Raw genomic sequence first — 20,621 nt, 5'->3', positions numbered from 1 at the left:
AATGAAGGAAGTATTTTTCATGCCATAAAAGATCTAAGTTGTATCCTAGAGAAGATGGTATATTTCAAGTTCTTAAACAGGTCAACAATAAAACTTGTAAGTTTGACTTTCCAAATGAGTATAATATCAATACTACATTTAATGTTTTTATTTTTTGTCTTTTTCTAGACTATTCAAAATCAAATATTTTATAAGAGAGAGTAAATCATAAGAATCAACAAGCAACATCACATGATTCATTGCATATGCTGCTTGGAGTAATTATAATTATAATACCTAAAAAGATTAAAAAGGTATTCAATAAGCTAATTCAAGATATCTAGGTTGAGCAAGCTTCTAAAATTACTTATAAAGTGGTGTCAAGCATGAAGTTAAGTTCAAGGAAGGATCAAGCCTTCATTAATGTAATCCAAAATAGAGATATGGTTGTTTAACATGTAATAGAGTTTCACTATATAATTTTATCTTAATAATCATAACTTTCAATCTGACCATTGAATCAGCTCAAATCTTACTAGAAGATTTTAAAGGACTTTTATTTCTTATAAGGTTAAAATTTCATAATGATCAAATATCAAAAATAAAAAATCAATAAGGTCTAAAAATTACTATGTGGATTGAATTGAGACTTATGCTTTGTTATTTTATTTTAAAGTACTCTTGAACTAGTTTATATTTAGATTTTAACATCATCTTAAGTTATAGTAGAGTTTATTTTGTTGAACTATAAATACTTTTTTTAGTTCATAACTTGCTATAACTTATTGATTTTCAAAATATTATTGGACAATATTTATTTTCTCTTGATTTTTCATTGAACTATTCAGAACTTATCATAGATTCTTTCTTTGTGGCGTTCACGATTTATAACTTTATTTCTTTTATTCAGGTAATTACTGGTCATGTATCATTAAATCTAATTTTAGTTTGCTTGGGTTAGGATCTAATTTTAATTATGGGTTATTGAATTCTTACTCTATGTGTTTGCATCACCATTAATCCTTGTGAAGAAATTACCATTGTTGGTTGAAGTTCATGTATATCTTTATCTAATTTACAGGATAGCAAAGTTGGGCACTTACATGTTTTTATTTTTTGCAGGTTCTTAAGCTGGTTTGGGTAAGGTTTCTTGCTGGGTGTTATATTGATTATAAGGCTAAAAAAATAAGTAATTCAAGTTGGGATTGAGAGTATTATGTCAAAGTCAAAATGAAGGGAACACAATAATAAAATGAGAGAAAAAAATGGTTTCTGTAAGAATTAAACTTTTTTCATTTATGACTAAATTCACAAGGAAGAAGAAGGCTCTATTCACAGTTTTCAAAATAATGTCACTTTTTTTTATGTAATTTTTTTATTCAATAGTTATTAAACAATATTATTTTTTATAAAACTCACCATTTTATTTAAAGTAGGATGAAATTGTTCTTGTCTTAGGTTAATTTAAGATTTTAAATTTTAACTTAACGAAGTTGCATCTAAAGATCTAATTTAATCTTAGAACTTTGACGCTTTTATAATTTCAATTTTTGATCTATAAAAATCTTCAACTCAACCTAAAATTGGTCTTCTTTTTTTAAAAATTTTCAATTTCACCCTTGATTCATCTTAGCTTGGTTCCTATATTTTAACACACCTTACACTATAGTCCTTGATTCCTCAGGTTATGCAATTTCAGCCAAATTCAAATTGATTCTTTAGTTCAATATTCTTTTTCAGTTAGGTCCCTACCTTTTCATTTTAGTTCTCTAATCTTTAATTCTTTTACTTATAGTCAAATTGGCTCTAATTTTTTATTTATTCATCCAATTAGACCTTTAATTGGATGAATTGGCATTACAAAGAGTACCCTTTTTTTTTTTTTTGATCCTTAGTCTTGCATTTACTTCAATCATATGATCAATTTCATCCTTTTTCCCCATGTGCCTAATTGTAATCCAAACTATGTTTTATCCTCATAGCCTATCTTCGAAGATTTTTTTCTAAAATTGGTATTTTAATATTTGAATTTTTTTCTTTGAAAATGATTGTTTTTTCAAAGTTGATTTTCATGATTTTTAGTTTAAAAGTAATATTTATATTATTTTTTAATTTTTAATCGATTATTTGTTTCTTTTCCCCATTACGCACGCGTTTGATCAGCAAAATATATATGATATATTTACACATTCCTCTCATAACTTGCAGAATACTGATTTCTCTTTAGCCAGCTTGCCTGAAAGCAGAACTGCCTACTGAAATGCGTTGGACTGTGTCTGCTTAGTTACAAGACGAGACTCCAAATTATGCATATTCACTTGGTAAGTATGACAAATGTCCTTAGATTTCTGGAGCTTAAATATAATTGTTATTGTAAAGCAGTCAAGCAGCTTAAATATAATGCAAATATCAAATTTTGTAATGATTGAGCAATTTAAGATCCAATTCTAATCTGCGAGAGGACTAAGCAGTGGGTTCAAGAAAGGGATAATCAGTATAACCAATGACAGGATCTGGTGTATAGAATGTGCTGCGATTGTACTTGTTCAGTGGTGCATCAAGCTCAAATCTTCTCGGCAAATCTGGATTGGCCAAGAACACACGGCCATAAGCAACAAGATCTGAATAGTTCTCTGCAACAGCTTTGTTTCCTTCTTCCCTATCATAGCCTCCAGCAACAATGAAAGTGCCATTGAAAGCCTTTCTCATGGGTAGAAGACTGTGCGGGCATTCAACTCTTTCCCCCACCGTCTTCATTCTTGGCTCAACCATATGGCAGTAGAGAATCCCATATTTATTCAAGGATTCAACCATATACAGACCCAAAGCTCCTGGATTTGAGTCTCCTGCTTGTCCGTAATTTGCATAGGGAGAGAGTCTTATTCCAACTCTATCAACTCCTATCTCATCGACTACAGCTCCAACCACTTCTAAGGAAAATTGGCAGCGGTTCTCTAGAGATCCACCATATTGGTCGGTTCGATCGTTAACTTGATCCTTCATAAACTGGTCAATTAAGTAACCATGAGCCCCATGGATCTCAACTCCATCAAAACCTAAAAAGACGGATCGTTTTTCATGTTACCAAAGAATTCAAATAACCACTTTGAAAACAAACGTTTAAAATCCTGAAACTTGAATAAGAAGAAGAAAGATTGATTTGAACCAGTATCAAATTTATATGACCAGGAGATGGACAATTCATGATCAATTCCAGATGTCTAAGAAGCAATAAAGTGGTGGTTTTCAAATGAAGCAGCTTGGCTGGAAACAGGGCAATTGCTTACACCTGTTACTTTCCCCATACAAAGAACACTGGCAAAAATTCATTTTCATATGGTTCTCAAACACAGCGAGATGTATTATGATGAAATAGCAATCCTTAATAGCACACAAATATGAACTGCAGTATTCTTTCATTTTCATCTTCTTGTTTTTTATTCTCTTGTTCATAGAACTACTTCTGCAAGTTTTCTAACTGAATTTCTCAATGGAAAAGCCTAGAGAGTTAAGTATTCTTATATGATTTATCTTGTTGAAAGTAAAGATAAATTTCACATTCTGACTTCCACTCTGGAAAATAAAGCATACCAGCTTCCATAGCATTCCTTGCAGCAATTATATAGTCATTGACAACATGAGGAATTTCATCTGTTCTTAGGCGCCTTGGAGTGGTGAACTCTACAGCATCAATTCCATTAGCTCGAAGTTGAGGGGCTAGTGGCTTGTCTGTGCATGAGATTGGCGCTTGCCCATTTGGCTGGAAATCTGTATAGGCAAATAATAGAGGCGGAAAAAAAAATCACACCAAATAGAAGCTTTCATGAAGAGATGATTCAATCACATAAATTGATGAACAGAATTAGAAACAATGAGAAACAAAAAAAAAAAAGGGTGATGATCTTCATAGATACTTTGAGCAGAATAATATTCCTTCTTAAAAAACCAGAAAAAAATCTTCACACAAAAGTAGAATACTGATGACCCTATTCTCATTCTGCAAAACCTAAACTGTAGACCCCTCCAGAACAAATTGCATTGTGAGTTTCTTGCAATAACAAGAGGTAAATATGGCCCTTGAGAAAGTTGAAAGGTTCAATATAGGTGACACAACCTAAAATACAAGCTAAATAACACTATTTATACTACTAAAAACATCCTAAATAAAGTTGAAAAAATAATAAAAGAGTTCTAAACCAAATAAAAAAAATTAAATCTATTAAGAAAATATTGCAAATCTTGAACAATAACTTTTGGATCTTATCTGAGAACTTTCATGATCTCTAATTGCTATGAAATTTTAGTTTTACAGAGAACAAACTCTCTAGAATTGCCTAACAAAATTTTGGCATGATTCAACGGTTAGATCAAAAATTATATTTATTAAAATAAAAGTACACTTTTGAGGATAATCTCCTGCATCATATACGCTTAATGCTTTTGACTAACACACACAGTGATAACGTGCTGCTTTCAGTGAATTCAACAGCAGTAGAACTAGAATTTAACTCTCTTCAAACAAAGCAATTTCTGTCAACTCATCTAAGAAAAAAGTTGGACGCATCACTATTACAAAAGGACCAGACACACTGGCTGAGGCTAAACCAGTGGTAGAAACCTTCTCATATCAAGTTCATCGAAAGGTAACAAAACCATAACTATAACTCTACTATCTCAGCAGCAACTATAACAGTAATTAACAAGAATGACATCCATGGTTTCATTTACCCTTTATCTACACAAGTGGTCTATCTAAATACGAAGCCTTAATAGCCTGATCCATTTCAACATGCACATGTTGGATCATGGCATCCTGGCATCCACTTTAAACCAAACTCATGAGCCCTTTATTCGAGCCAGGGAGGGGGATTTACTTAGGAGCATTGCATCAATCATGAAAAGTTTTGAAAAGGGAAAATAAATGCTCTGCTTGAGAGACATGTTTTGGATTCAAATTCTTTTCAACTCAATGCAAGCTCGGGTTATTCTGGATAGAAGATAATCCATATGGGAGATTGAATTCAACTCACCTCGATTTGAAACCCTTCCAACATGCCAAAGTTGACAAAAGAATATGCCACCTTTGGCATGAACAGCATCTACAATGGGTTTCCATGCCTCAACTTGCTCTTTAGTCCAAATACCAGGAGTATCTGGATACCTGTAATTTAACAAGTAATCATAATTTCAAATCAAAATATCATTGAAATTATGAAACATAAAAATAGATAGATAGATAGATAGATAGATAGATAGGCTACTGACGATAAAAAATAAAAAATAAAAAAATACCCTTGAGCTGTGTCAGAAATTCCAGTGGCTTCAGCTATGAGAAGACCTCCTTTGGTGGTTCTCTGAGAATAATACAAGATTGCATGCGGCTGGGGAACATTGTTATATGATCTCTGTCTAGTCAATGGTGCCAGTACTATCCTGCAAATGGACAGCAGATCATAAATTAATTTTTCAAAGCTTCACTGGTAAATTCATTCATCTATTTACGCATTGAAAACATACCAAAACTTAATTTTTATTTCTCAATAACACATTTGAAATTGAAAAAAAAAAAAGCAAGTCGTTGAAAATAGACATTTCTTGAATCTGACGATTTATTGCTCAAAAGAAGTGTTCAAACTGGAAAAGAAAAATGCCAACTGGGGTTTTCTACAAATACCTGTTCCGTCTAGATTTTTTGTCCATTCAAGGTAAAAGGGAAAAGAAAACGCATAGTTTTTCCAATAAAAATTCAAAAAGCCAACAATTTGAACCAAAATTTGAACCCCACCAACAACATGGCAAGATCACACCATACCATGTCAAACGAAGTACACAAAAATGGAAAAAAAGACGTGAACTTTTCTGTTTGGAATGGAATAGTTAAAAAGGAATCATACCAGGGAGGAGGAAGGAAGAGAAGAGAAGAAAATGCGAAAATTCAAATCACAACAACAAAGGAAAGGAGACTAAAGAATGGATAAAAGAGAGCGAGGCTCAACCTAAACAAACCATAAGAGATAACTCATTCAAAACACATCATATAAAATAATTTGATACTACTCTTTGTATAGCCTTTGATAGTTTTTTATCACATAAAAACTAAACTAGTGATTTAGGAAAAGTAGATGCTAAAAGAAAGGTGTATCATATAAATCATAAATGACAAAAATTCAAGAACATAAAAATTGTGGAAATTAAAAATAAAAATTAAGAGCGTGTGGTATATACCATACACACGTACCTGTGAGAAAGAATGAACTTTCCCATTTTGTAAGGGGTGAGAAGAGGAGCAGCCTCTGCATGATTGTTGGACTTCTCTTCTTCTTGATGCATTTTGGTTTCCATATCCGGTGTCAGCTACGCCTTAGACAACTGTTTAAACAAGAATCAGAAAATTGAACGACTGAATAATTTGGTGATGAACACCTCTATTAATAGACTGGATATTTGGACTCCCCAAGTCTCAAAATATGACAAGCAGGTGGTTCGATATGGGAAAATGCTGAGATCATTCATGACGTCTATAAAAGGATATTTAAGTTATTTTTTAAAATATTTTTTTCAGGTGAATGGTGTAGTAATTTAGGTTTTTTTTTATTTAAAAATATATTAAGATAACATATTTTTATTTTTAAAAAATTATTTTTAATTTTATATTAAAATAATTTGGACTAAAAAATATTAATTTAAAATTAAAAAAAAAAGTAAACATAAAAACATACAGGTAAAATAAAAAAAGAGAAACACTACTTTGACACCTCTCTTTTTTACCAGGGATCTTCATAAAGCAGCAACATTTCCTAAGACAATAACTAGCTCGGTTTGTTTTTGTGAAATGTAAGTATTAAAAAAAAAAAAAATTTATATTTTACATTGTTTTGTTATTCTAATATTAAAAATAAAATTTAAATAAATAAATAAAAACTACCCTTAAAATAATATCAAAGAAGCATTAGTTTAATACATGGAACATGGTTCCAATTTTGCATCTACAAGATATGTTATTGTTCGGTTATTTAAAGGTTTTTTTAAGTATTTTTTATTAAAAATATATTATAATAATATATATTTGTATATTTTTAATTTATTTTTTATATCAGTACTTTTAAAAACATTAAAAAATAATTTTAAAAAATAAAAATATATTTTTAAACTAGAAAAAAAATATTTTTAAAATAAAAAAAAATCTACTTTACTTTAATTATGAGAGAAGTATCTTGGGTGCAGTCGGTATCATTCAAGTTTGAAATTATTGTTTCCGACACTTGTGCTTTAGTTCCACTTATGATTTTAAATTTGGTTGTTACCTTTTTAGCATTTTGAGAATTTTTTTTAATGATTTTTATAACTCAAATTTTTCATTTTTTATTAAAATTCATATTTACATAAATTTTGAAACAAGATTTGAATATTTATTTATATATTGTATGTATTTCGATGAATGTGACAGCAGTGGTAGTTATTTTATTTATTTATTTATTTTGTCAATTGTTAGAGAAATATAGAATATGGATTTAACACAGGCACGAGGGTAGACGAGGATAGATGTAAGAATTTCATGGATAAAGAAGTTTTTTTGAGTTCTAAGAAACCAAAAATAAAATATAAAATATAGAGCTAACAAATAAAAATCACATAATTTTTAGATGAGAATAAAGAATAAAAAAGTTTATTACATATCAAAATCTTTAAAAATTAAAAACAACTTTACAATGGAGGAGGGACAACTAAAACATTCAATTATTCTTTATTAATGTCACAACTTACAAAGAAAAAAAATAACAACAATAACAATAATAAAAAAGTTATTACAACATTTTATTTTAAAAAATAAATTAGAAAACTTTAATAATATAGAATAAAAAAATAAATTAGGAAGAAATTACCTTTAAAAAAATTAGAAAAACATCATAATTAAAAATAAATAAATTAAATTGAGAAAACAATAAATTAATTAAAAAATATCTTCTTTTGTTTTTCTGAAAAAACTACCGCATCACCACGGTACAAGCCAAAACTTTATCATAGTTTTTGCCCTATCCTAATAACTAATAGGTGGAGGAATTCAATAATATTGCTGAACAGAAAACTTATATGGTATTTGATGAATTTAAACTTTATAAATATTTTCCATATTCAACTATATGTGCATAAACATAATTAAGAAAAAAAGCTTATATAAATAATATAAAATAACACACAAAACTCATGATTTAAATCATAAAATCAGGATGAATTTATAAAAAAAATTAAAAATAACTACAAAACCAATTTTTTTAAAAATAAATATTGAGTGATAAGATTGTATGAAACTAAATTTCTAACAAATCAAAAGTCAAAAGTTAAAATAAAAAAACATTAATAACACAAAAGGATTTAAAAAAATAAATGCGAAAAAAAACAATAATTAAAGGGCAACTAATAATTTTATTTGATCATGCTTTGTAGTGAGTCATAAATTTGTTTCTAAAAAAAACTTGAGCATAAAAACTATTTTCATATTTTTTTTTTCATAATAAAAATTATAAATGTAAATCAAAATTTTTATCTAAAAATCTAATAATCATCTATGTAAATAAATAAATAAAATTGTTAATAATAACTAAAATAAAAATTCAAAAAAATTAAGAAATTGGCATAGATTAAGATATATGGTCTCGCAAAATAAGACATTTATTCGTTTATGTCCATTAAATTTGTTTATTAAGATCTATAAAAGATAATAGAAATAAAAACACGTATGAAACAAAGTGAATAAAAAAAAAAGAGATATACATGGTCAAACATATTGGAAATATTATTTCAAAATAATTATTTTTTGTACAAAACAAAACTTGTTTGTATAAAGTAAAATCAAAAATCAAAAAAATTAAACAAAAAATAAAACAGTTTTTAAAAAAAAACCTTTTTTTTTCAAAAATAGCTTTACAAAACATGTGGTTTAGGTAATGAAATCGAGATAAACTAGTGGAAAAAAATATGAAGGTAACTACAAAATAATGTTTTTAAAACAATGTAGAATGATAAAATCACAAAATAATATGATGAAAAAATATTCATAACTATAGTAGCACTTAAAATTTATAACCCGTGTCATTAAATTAGAAGCATGACAAATGAAAAAAATCATGAAGCCCAATCCCAAATAAATAAAATACCAAAGGATGTAAACGAGGAAAAAATCAACCACAAAAAAAAAATTAATGAAAAAATGAGGGTGGAAATCAAAATAAAAAATAAATTTGAGGGCATTTAAAAAATTAAATTGGAAGGTTAAACTGAAAAGAAAAAAACTAATGAAAGGAAAAAAGAAATAAAAATAATGAGGTTTAAATAAAAAAAACAACATAAACTTTAATTGAAAGGTAAAATTAAATACTAATAAAACTTTAATAAAAAATCCAGGGGTAAAAAAGATAAATAAAAAAAATAAGGATCAATTTGAAGAAAATAATATATAACAAATTATAATTTAAAAACTGAATTCAAAATACAAAAAAAAAATATTGTAAAAAGACCAAGATAAAATTAAACAATAAAAAACATAATGACTAAAATTGAAAAAGAAAAAGAAAAGAGGATAAACATGTACTTTAACTAAAAAAAAAGAATAGTATAAAGAAAAAAAAAAAGAAATGACCACCAATGACAAATCATTGGTCCACCATTGACATGAGCTATACTAAGAGAAAAAGCACGTGGCGACGCTTTTAATGACATGGTGAAAGGCTATTTTTTGACAAATAATGGTGTTGCACATGTTGCCAAAAAAACACAGACACGACCACCATACAAGCGCTTGAATAACATGTGATAATAACTTTTTTAAATTTAATATTAAATTATTAAAAAGCTGCTTATAACTTAGAAAATAACAAATAAACCAATATAAAAATACCAAAACACGCATAAATGCATATAAGTTATTTTATCTTATCTAAGGGCAAAGAAGCACTTAATTTAAAGTTTGTGCAAAGTAAAAAAAACCCCTTGATTAGCAAGTTTAAATTTCACTAACTTTGGTAAAAAAGTATTTTTATTATATAAAATAATTAATATCTCAACCTTCCAAATTTTATATTGAGAGGTACAAAGAGCAATTCATTGTGATTAATGATAAATTATATCTATTATTATAGTGAATTCACCACGCTTTTTAGAGTTTTGTTAAATTTAAACATAAAAAACATACTTAAGTCGCAATTTATTTATTTATTGACATTATTATTAAACCTTTTATTATAGAGCAATTTTGAAAGCACTTGATTTGATTTTTTATTTAGCTCGAATTTTAAATTGAATTGTACGAGAATTGTTCCGACATGACTCGATTGACTCATGAATCTAAAAACAACTCGAGTATCTGGTAAAAATATGGTTTAATTTTTTAAAAAAACTCAAGATAACATCTTTCTTTTAAATATTGAGATGATGAGATATTCAATTGACTCAGGTTTCACAATTTAACTTGTAACTTAGATCATAAACTTTACTGATTTAATAATTTTATTTTTTAAAAAATTATTTTTTATTAAATTATATGATAAAAATAAATTATCACAGAATTAAGCACCATAAAAATCTTCATAAATCATTTATCAACCCTAAAAACACTTCAAAATAAATCTAAAAAATAAAAATCAATTTGATTAAAATAACCAAGTACAACTTGACCTCTTTTTGTTTTTTTTTTTGTGGCCATGTTTAGAAAGAAAGACCACATTCATTGAACTCCTTGAAAAAAAGACGTCATTGAGAGAAGGACCACATTCATTGAACTTCTTGAAAAAAAGAAGTCAATTGATATACAAATTAGCTAGATTATGGTCAATTGATAACTTTGTTTTTTAGTGAGTTTTTCTCCCTCTTCTTAATATAGGAACTAAAATTGAACGCAATGTGAACAATGCATAGAAAAAAAGCAGCAGCTGCGAGTTGCTTTGATAAACGTGCATTTTAAACGCAATTACTGTGGACCTTATCAGAAATAAACTGCGTTCTTGCGTTTACGTTCGCAAACAAGGATAATATACAGCCCCAACTACCAGCAGAAGAAAAGAAAAGAAGAGTGATATTCAGACACGTTCTCTCGCCGGAACTGATCGGTTTTACTTTAGGTTCCTTCAAAATCACAGACCAGAAAATCTATCCATATCTCGCTTTTGAACCAGAAGTCACGTTCCCTCCGTCCACTCGAACATTTCGGCTGTTCACACAGGGAAAACCCAACCACTGTTCACCTCGAATAGAACGTGGGTTTGGTTCGAAACATTACAAAGTTAACTACCAAAGTGGCCGAGAGAAAGCGAGAGAATCCAAATGAATAAAATAAAATAAAATCCAAAGGCTTTTTGGATTCGATTTGTGTTTTTCTATAATAATAAATTTAAAAACATTTTAATTCATCATGATTTTATATGTATTTTTCTTAAAACTTTATCGATAAAAAAATATAAATTATCTTTCAACTTGTAGTTACAAACCAAATATTTTACAGAAATATTTCTTAACAAAAAATAATATTTTTTAATTTTTTGATATATTACATTAAAAATATAAAAAATAAGAACACATGATAAAAAACAATTTTAAACCATTGTCATCAAAGGAAACCTTTATGAACCTAGACAACCGCATCTCTATAATAGAAATAAATTGAAAATTTTTTTTGTTTAGTATTGTGATTATGATTAATTTTTAAATAATATTTTATATTAAAATGCATGTTAATAATTTTTTTATTTTATAAAAATTATTTTGATATCAACATATCAAAATGATTTAAAAATACTAAAAATATATTAATTTAAAATAAATAAAAAATATAAAAAAATAAATTTTTAAAACAAATAAACAATAATGTTGTTGATAATTTCGTAGTTAGAAAAAAAAGAAAGAGAGAATATGCTATTGATATGTACCAGTCACACATTCTCTCAGATGCCAAGCCGGTTTAAGACATTATTAGCTCTCTTCATATAAATTTTTTTTTATATATATAAAAATTATATTTTAATCGATTAAAATATAATTTGTAGAAAAATTGGACAATAATATTAAAAAGACAATTTTTTTATTTTAAATTTTTAAAGACCATGAATTCAACATCATTACCAATGACTGCAGCGTTCAAATTTGATCCCTCCTCTGTAATACGTACCTTCAAACGTCATCACTTTTTTTTTTTCGCAAGTCAACAGGAGCATTTAAAACTATAAATAGCCCCCGACGCTTACCTGATCTCGCGTACCAACTCCTCCAAGTTCTTAGTGAATCACCACAATAACAATTAATCAACTGCAAGTTGCTGAGACTCCCACGATGCCTCTTCTCACCCCATACAAGATGGGCAAGTTTAATCTTTCTCACAGGTACTTGATTACTCACGTTATCTCCCTTTTCTTTAATGTACAGTATGGATTCGTGTACATCCATTTCCTTGAGTTTGCATGGTTTGATGTAGATGACATGCTGTGATCTCAGTTTGCTTTACTGTTTTCAGCAGCAAAATGTTGCTTTTGTATTCAGAATTCTTCTTTGAAGTCTTGTTGATCATTAAAAATCGATATGTATGACACGAAGAAATTAGTATATGACCTTTCCTTTTTCTTTCTTCTTGATTTTTCTGTTTCATTTGATATGTTGGGTAATGAATTTGTTATAAGATCATCCAAAACTTTTTGGCTGTTGGGTCAAGCTTTAGGTAATTTATCCTTATCATAGCTGTTTGTTCTTTGATTTCCTGTTTTTCATCACCAACTCATGACCGGGAGATATAATCATGTAAATTCCCGGGTTAAATAAATAGTTAATGCAGTGGATATACTGCTTTCTTTGAATATCATTTTAATTATAACTACTTCGGTGATTTCATTTTTTTTTTCAGAATTGTCCTGGCACCATTGACTAGACAGAGATCTTACGATAACGTTCCTCAGCCGCATGCCGTTCTATACTACTCCCAGAGAGCCACAAAGGGGGGTCTTCTCATATCTGAAGCCACTGGAGTTTCTGACACAGCACAAGGGTAATTCCATCAGCCATGCCTGATGCCATACTCAATCTAACTGGCGACTTTTTGTTGCGATTACTGGAATAGAGCAACGTCACTTCAATATTTGATCTTGTTACATTGACACTTCAGTGTGTTCATACTCTTACATATGAATATATATAGGTACCTACATGCTCCAGGTATTTGGACCAGAGAGCAAGTCGAAGCATGGAAACCCATTGTGGATGCTGTCCATGCCAAAGGAGGTATTTTCTTCTGTCAAATTTGGCATGTCGGGAGGGTGTCAAATAGCGGTGAGTTATTGCCTTTAATCTCGTTGATGCATAAATTTTAATTTTGTTCCTAGTATGTTAAAGTTCTGTTTCCAGTATCTGCAACCATGATTAATGCTGCTTTGTGTTCATGGGCCATACTTTCTTGTTAGTTAATACGATTAGCAAAGTCCTTTTCAAACAATGAAAAGATTAATATGGTTACTAATTAATTTTTCTATATTATTGGCATTTGCAGGTTTCCAGCCAGATGGGCAAGCTCCGGTCTCTTCTACAGACAAGCCAATATCTTCTCAACTTGAAGGCATGGAGTTCACACCTCCGAGGCGTCTAAGGACAGATGAAATCCCTCAAATAGTCAATGATTTCAGAATTGCTGCGAGGAACGCAATAGAAGCTGGTAAACTTTCTATCTCAGATATTTTGGAAACTCAGAATTTTCTTACAGGATTTTAACAAGCTGAACAATACGTGATTGCACAACATTTTAGAAACTTTAGCTTCATCCCACCCAAAACAAAAATGTAAAGTTTTTGTGTTGGAAATGAAGTTAGAACATCTGCAAATTGGGTTTCATAAATAATACACACCATGACATAAAGCTTGTTCTGTGCTTTTTATAGGTTTTGATGGAGTTGAGATCCATGGGGCTCACGGATATCTAATTGACCAGTTCATGAAAGATCAAGTAAACAACAGAACAGACCAATATGGTGGATCACTAGAGAACCGCTGCCGATTCACTTTGGAAATAGTTGAGGCTATAGCGAATGAGATAGGATCAGATAAAGTTGGAATAAGACTGTCTCCTCATGTAAACTATATGGAATCGGGAGACTCAGATCCTGAAGCTCTAGGGCTCTACATGGTTAAATCCTTGAATAAATACGGTATTGCTTACTGCCACATGGTTGAGCCAAGAATGAAGATAGGCGCAGGGAATACAAAATTCTCTGAAAGTCTGCTGCCTATGAGGAAGGCTTTCAACAATACATTCATTGTTGCTGGTGGTTATGACAGGGAAGATGGAAACAAAGCTCTTGAAGAGAACCGTGCAGACCTTGTCGCTTATGGTCGCTTGTTCTTGGCAAATCCAGATTTGCCGAGGAGATTTGAACTTCATGCTCCTCTCAACAAGTACAACAGAGAAACATTTTATACACATGACCCTGTTGTTGGTTACACTGATTATCCTTTCCTTGAAGACACTGCGTAGGGTTTTGAGTCACCATAGTTGAAACTTGTATTCTGTGAGTATTTTTGTTGTTGTCGTCTGATTGCTTTCAATTATTGTTTCTATGAGTTTAAATGTTTTGTAAACCATTAAAATAGTTATAATTCAATAATAAAAGCGGATTGTAGACCAGCATCTGGTCAGCAATACACATTTCAGATTGAACTAGATACTATGATGTAAGTCAGTTTTCAATTACAATAGATATTTGTAAGAAAGATTAAAATTTAAGTTATAAAGTAAAAAATTGTATTTTTTATCCAAAATTTCCTTTTTCATTCATGTATTTTTTTTTTTTGACAAAAAATTATATTTTTATATTAGTAGTATGTGTTTATAAATAAAAATTAAAGGCAATTAAAATAAAAATCTTAATAATTTAAATTAAGAAAAAATATGTATCTTTTCAATCAAAACTCTTTCTATATTCATGTATTTGTTTTTTGGATAAAAATGTATTTTTTATTAGAGGTATAGTGTTTTTTTTTATAAAAAAATATCTTATTTCATTAAAAAAAAAACAGTCTTGACTCAATAATTTTTATACTTGTATAAAACAAATAGAATAATTAATGTGAAGAAATTATATAAAATATTTTTAAAAATATTTTATTTCCTTTAAATATTCATTGTTATATTAAAAAATAATAAGTTAATTTATATTACCATAAAAGATCTAATAGTTAGATAAATTTTTAAATACAATTTTAATAATTTTATTTATAGTGAATGCAATGCTAAATTAAAATAAATAAATAATTATAAAAAATTAAAGAGCCATTTTAAATGAGGCTAGGAACTTGGGCCTAGAAGGACAAAGCTACACGACTAGCCTAAAAGAAAAAAGTATAGATTGCTTTAATTTCTTTATTTTTATTTCCTTTAAATATTCATTGTTATATTAAAAAATAATAAGTTAATTTATATTACCATAAAAAATCTAATAGTTAGATAAATTTTTAAATACAATTTTAATAATTTTATTTATAGTGAACTCAATGCTAAATTAAAATAAATAAATAATTACAAAAAATTAAAGAGCTATTTTAAATGAGGCTACGAACTTGGGCCTAGAAGGATAAAGCCACACGACTAGTTTAAAAGAAAAAAGTATAGATTGGCTTTAATTTCTTTATTTCTTTTTAATACGATCAATGTTGTTGTAGTTTTTTTTTTTTAAAAATGGATAATAAAAAAACCCAATTTAATTTTTATGTTACCTTTAATGGTCAGAAAATTAAGATTTAAGTTTTTAGATTTTAAAAATCCAATTTTAAATTTATTTTAACATGAAAACACACAAAAAAAAAAGTTCATTTTCAATCATAAAATACCTTTTAATCAATTTAGAATAAAAAAATCAAAGCAAATAAAATTTTTTTTTAATGAGCATCGATATACTTTTTATAATTTATTTAAAGGAGAAAACAACTTGCATCGAATTTTTCTCTCCAAAGTGAAACCATTTACGTTAGAGATAAGCCTTATTAGCAACTAGAACGTGGGTAGCTAAAATTTTCTCTCTTCACTGTTTTATTAAGTTATTTTTTCTCTCATATTTTAACATCTAGGGATTAAAATATAAAAAATATAAAGTTTCAAGACCAAGATGCAAACTCTTGAAACTACATAAACTAAACAAACAGAAAAAAAATTCAGTGATACTCGCTTAACAATTGTAACTTGGATTAATGGGAGAAATCGACATTGTAATTGAATCTTGAGTTATAATAGTCTAACAATTTTGTTTCATCTAATAAAAATGAGACATTTGAAAATTAATAGAAAATATAAAACATGGAGTTACAACCTAGTTTTTTTAAAAAACACCTAAGAAAGATATTGGTTATATTTAAAGGAAAATAAAAATCATCTTTACCATATCTTTTCTAAGAAAATATTACCTTAACCATGTATTTTTTCTATATTAATTTTATATGTTATTTATTGTCTAAATTATATTCTCAATTTATTTGCAAATCATTTAGTTTCATGAATGCTCATCAAGTTAACAACAAATCATATATTATAAGTCTCATAACTTGATGATTTATTTTAGTTTTTTTTTATATATATATTTCTTGAATTTTTTATCATTATTATTTATTATTTATTTTATTACAAAACAAATTTGGAAAGAATATAATGCTTGTTTCATATCAGACCCTACTCAAAAGATACTTGTGGATTTACTATTGACATTGTTTTTGGTTTAAAACATCATGCTAGGCCTACATTAACCCTTAAAACTTGAAGACATGCCAACCTAACCATTAAAATTTAAATTTATGATTAATAAAAACTTGATGCTAACTTGACCAAAACTAATCAACTCATTATTAAACTTGTTTTAAGATTCAAAATATCATGTTAGGTCTATGTCGGTCTCTAAAAACTAGAAGACACATCGATCTGGTTGTTAGGTCTCAAGTTTCATAAAAAAACATGTTTTTACTCATCAACTTTATTTTTAATTTTTTAACAAATATTTTATATGCTCATATGTAAGTAAAAAGAAAAAGATGCAATTTTATAAAATTAAATAACATCAACATGAAAAAAAATCAAATCAAAATAAAATAAAAATACATTAATAAATAGTGACTAACATGTGTATTAATTTCATTTGTGAATAGTAAATAAGGAGGAAGAAATGAGAAAGAAAAAGAACCTGACATATTTTGAGGCTTGTTCTAAATGAGGAAAGACTTGTTTTGGTGACAATGACAGTGATGTGTCAGTAATGGTGTGGTTTTCAAGTCATTTTTTCTCTCTACTTTGGGTTTCTATTTTTCTTAGGTTTTTGGGTTTTTCCTTGTTTTCATTTTTTTTCTTTCTTTCTTCTCATTTTTTTTCTCTTTGCTAATAGTTGGTTCAAAGCACCTCTATTCTCATTCTAAAACCTCTTTTTTTTTTTGTTCAGGTTTAAGGTTTTTTTCTCTCTATTTTTTACTTCTTTTTTTTCCTCTAATACCATTTGGCTTATATTAAATTCATTTTTATTAGCTCAAATTCTCATTTTCTTCTCTCTCTAACTTGACATTTTCTTTCTCTAAATATGCTTTTTTTGTTTATTACTTTTCCCCTTTGTTTATAGATAAGAATGAAGATTCTATAACCTTTCTTGGTAGCTTGACAATGGCCAATAGTTTCCTTAGGTTAATCTCCACACTTCTCCATAATTGTACATTTTGGTAAAGCATGCTCAAGTTTACCTTTTTGCATTAGCTTTGTGGCGGACTTTGAAGGTCAAATCATGTATCTTGGTTGAGAATAAAACACACATGCATATGAGGGTAATGTAGTACACATGGAGAGAGAAAACAATTGGCCACACTCATGCCAAAACTAAAAAATAACAATTGTAGGCTGCTATTGGGGAAAAAAAAGTATTATTCAACTATACACCAAAATGATGTTGTTTCAATGCATTTTTTTTCTTTTTGTTATTTGTTACGAAATGATATTGGTTTGATAAAAATGCATAATTTATTTTAATATAATTTTTATTTTGAAAAATAGGTCTCTCGATTTTCCTACCTTTTTGAATTAGGTCCTTGGATTTTTAATTTTTAATTTTTGTAAAAGTCCAACCCTTTTCTTAGCATTTCTTCTCAATTTCATCCCTGATTGTATTAAAATAATCCCTCAATGTAAGCATCCTTTCTAATTCAATAAAAAACTTTTCAATTTTTTATTTTTAGCCATTTTAAACCATTTTCTTGATGTGATCCAAACTAATATCAAAAGATCTAATCAAAGTTCTAGATGGGCCAATCACAAGATCAAGAGTAAAGAAGCTAAAAAATATATTCAATGAACTTATTTCAAGTATTTGGGTTAAGGTGAATTTTAAGAAGGTTACACCTTCAACAAGATATAATTAGACCTTAGTAAATTTAATACATTTACAAGAGGAGTCAAATCCATCTACTTCATTGGATAATTAATTTTAGCATTATAGCAAGTTTTGGACTTATTTTTTTATGAACAATTTCACTTTAATAAGCATAAATTTCTATCCGACCGTTAGCTTGGGCTGAATTTTTACAAAAGGTTTTTAGATATCTTTTTTATATTGGGTTAAAATGGCATGGCATTAAAAATTAGTAAAACCTTACGATAAGGACCAAAAACTACTATAAAGGATTTGTAGTAGTTTACTAGTTGATTTATGATTGTTTTATTTATTTATTTAGAACTCTCTTATTATTTTTCCAACCATGTTTAGAACATTTCACATATTATAAATATTTTTATTTATCTTTTATTTAGGTTTTTCTTAAAGACTTTGATTTTAGAATAACCTTATTATATGTTTTTGAGTGGATTCTTATATTTTGGTTCTTCATTGAACTATTGAAAATTTAACCAAGTTTTATGGTGTCTTCTATACTTTTCATTCAAGCCTATTGTTTTGGTGTCACAGTATAAGTTATTGTTAAGTCAAGCTCAATTATAACCCTGAATTTAGTTTTTTTAGGCAGGGTTGATTTAACCGTGAGTTTCTAAATCTATATAATCATGAGGGTCAAATTAGTTGATATTAGAGCAACACTTAAAATCAAGTTATATCCTTTTATCTTTTAGTTTCACTATTAGTTCTTTATTTTTTTCATCTAGAACTATAGTTGCAGCAAAAAGATATTAAAAAGGTAGATTATTTATGATCAAGTTGTTTACAATTCAAAAAAAAAGGAAGCAGAAAGATCAAATAAATCACAAAAAAGGAAAAAATAGGGTTTAGCTGTAAAAATTAGGGTTTTAAAAAAATCTTAAATTCAACAACTCAAATATGGAAATTCTTGATTTATAGGATATCTTTTGTAGATCCTTGATGAGAAAAATTAGAAAACCAGCGCTAATAGCAAAATTCTTGATTTATAGGATATCTTTGTAGATCCCTAATAAGAAAAATCAGAAAACTAGTAAAAATGATGATAATTAAAAGGGAAAATTCTTATAGATTACGATAATCACTCTTAGTAATTTAAATTAAATTTTAGATGAAATAAATTAATAAAATTGGCACATCAAATGTTAACTAATAATAAATCAAGTAAACTTTCTATTAACTAGTAGTATTAATAATAATAATAATAATAATAATAATAATAATAATAATGTATGTGAAGTTTTGATGAAAATAAGCATATATGATATCTAATGTAGTACAATATATGTAAAAGACATAATATTTAAATAATATAGGTTGACCTATTATGGGTAGAAATTATGAGTGGGGAAAACCGGTCTAATCTAGGTTAACCGAAAAGGAGAATAAGTATAAGGATAACCAGCCCCTAAACACCCATATCTCATTTAAGAGGGAAATAAATATAAGTGAAGAAAAAAGTGATGACTTTTCCTTTCTCTCAAAACCGATAATAGCCTTAGCTGTAATGACCCCTCTTTTTCAAAGAAAAGCCTACCTAAATTAGCCTCCATGTCATATTTCTTGAATGTTTGAGTGAATAGAGAGTTAGAGAAATAGTAGTACTAATACTAATGGTAATATTACTACTACTACTAATAATAATAATAATAGTAATAATGTAATGCCAATTTCTCTATGCACGACTCTGGCTGGCTCGTATTCAAGTTTGCTTCTGAATTGGATATAACTGAAGTGCTGAATGGAGGGCTATACTCTGTCTATGGACGATTATTGATTTTGAAACTCATGCCTGATTATTTTGATTTTAACACCTCTGATATTGATAGGATGCCAGTTTGGGTTCGCTTTCCCAACCTTCCCCTTCAGTGCTGGTCCCCATTGTGTCTCTTTAAACTGGCCAGTGTGATTGGAAACTAGTGAATGCTGATTCTCCAACATCCTCCATGACTCGGCTTTCCTATGCCCGAGTGTTGATTGAGATTGACTTGCTTGTTGAATTACCATCATCGATTGATATCACTCTCTCGAATGGTGTTTCCAAAGCATAGGTAGTGGTATATGAATCCCTGCCTAGATTTTGCAAGTAGTGCAAAACATTGGGACACTCCACTTCAACATGCAACTCAGCTTTCAGGCATAAGTAAAAAAAGCATCCCCCAGCGCCTGTTGCTCCCTTTGGATGCTCTAATCCCTCAGTTGACACTGAAGCTGTTGAAAAAAGTCACC

General features: G+C 28.4%; 2 protein-coding genes across 2 annotated transcripts; one reads left to right on the top strand and one right to left on the bottom strand.

The window, feature by feature from the left end:
- Window positions 1–2,272: 2,272 nt before the first annotated feature.
- LOC105111689 (putative 12-oxophytodienoate reductase 11) lies at window positions 2,273–6,444 on the bottom strand. The gene is made up of 5 exons (XM_011007129.1): window positions 6,218–6,444; window positions 5,272–5,412; window positions 5,010–5,140; window positions 3,571–3,747; window positions 2,273–3,035 (listed from the first exon to the last, which is right to left on the bottom strand). Exons 1-5 carry the CDS (start codon window positions 6,319–6,321, stop codon window positions 2,443–2,445), a joined length of 1,146 nt encoding a protein of 381 aa, XP_011005431.1. The 5' UTR covers window positions 6,322–6,444; the 3' UTR covers window positions 2,273–2,442.
- Window positions 6,445–12,204: 5,760 nt separating this feature from the next.
- Window positions 12,205–14,662, top strand: LOC105111688 (12-oxophytodienoate reductase 2-like). The gene is made up of 5 exons (XM_011007128.1): window positions 12,205–12,347; window positions 12,863–13,003; window positions 13,154–13,284; window positions 13,502–13,663; window positions 13,887–14,662. Exons 1-5 carry the CDS (start codon window positions 12,298–12,300, stop codon window positions 14,477–14,479), a joined length of 1,077 nt encoding a protein of 358 aa, XP_011005430.1. The 5' UTR covers window positions 12,205–12,297; the 3' UTR covers window positions 14,480–14,662.
- Window positions 14,663–20,621: the final 5,959 nt, after the last annotated feature.

Source organism: Populus euphratica, unplaced genomic scaffold (genome assembly GCF_000495115.2).
Source record: "Populus euphratica unplaced genomic scaffold, PopEup_1.0 scaffold304.1, whole genome shotgun sequence".
NCBI lineage: Eukaryota > Viridiplantae > Streptophyta > Magnoliopsida > Malpighiales > Salicaceae > Populus > Populus euphratica.
The sequence above is the reverse complement of the archived record's forward strand: the minus strand, read 5'-3'. Positions and strand labels throughout refer to the sequence as shown.

Excerpts from the sequence above, each read along its gene's own strand:
- LOC105111688 (XM_011007128.1), top strand. The coding sequence starts at position 12,298 with ATGCCTCTTCTCACCCCATACAAGATGGGCAAGTTTAATCTTTCTCAC. Across the intron at positions 13,004-13,153 it reads GTTTCTGACACAGCACAAGG|GTACCTACATGCTCCAGGTA; the intron begins GTAATTCCATCA and ends GAATATATATAG. Across the intron at positions 13,664-13,886 it reads GAGGAACGCAATAGAAGCTG|GTTTTGATGGAGTTGAGATC; the intron begins GTAAACTTTCTA and ends TGCTTTTTATAG.
- LOC105111689 (XM_011007129.1), bottom strand. The coding sequence starts at position 6,321 with ATGGAAACCAAAATGCATCAAGAAGAAGAGAAGTCCAACAATCATGCA. Across the intron at positions 5,413-6,217 it reads AAGTTCATTCTTTCTCACAG|GATAGTACTGGCACCATTGA; the intron begins GTACGTGTGTAT and ends GTCCATTTGCAG. Across the intron at positions 3,748-5,009 it reads TGGAAGGGTTTCAAATCGAG|ATTTCCAGCCAAATGGGCAA; the intron begins GTGAGTTGAATT and ends TTGCCTATACAG.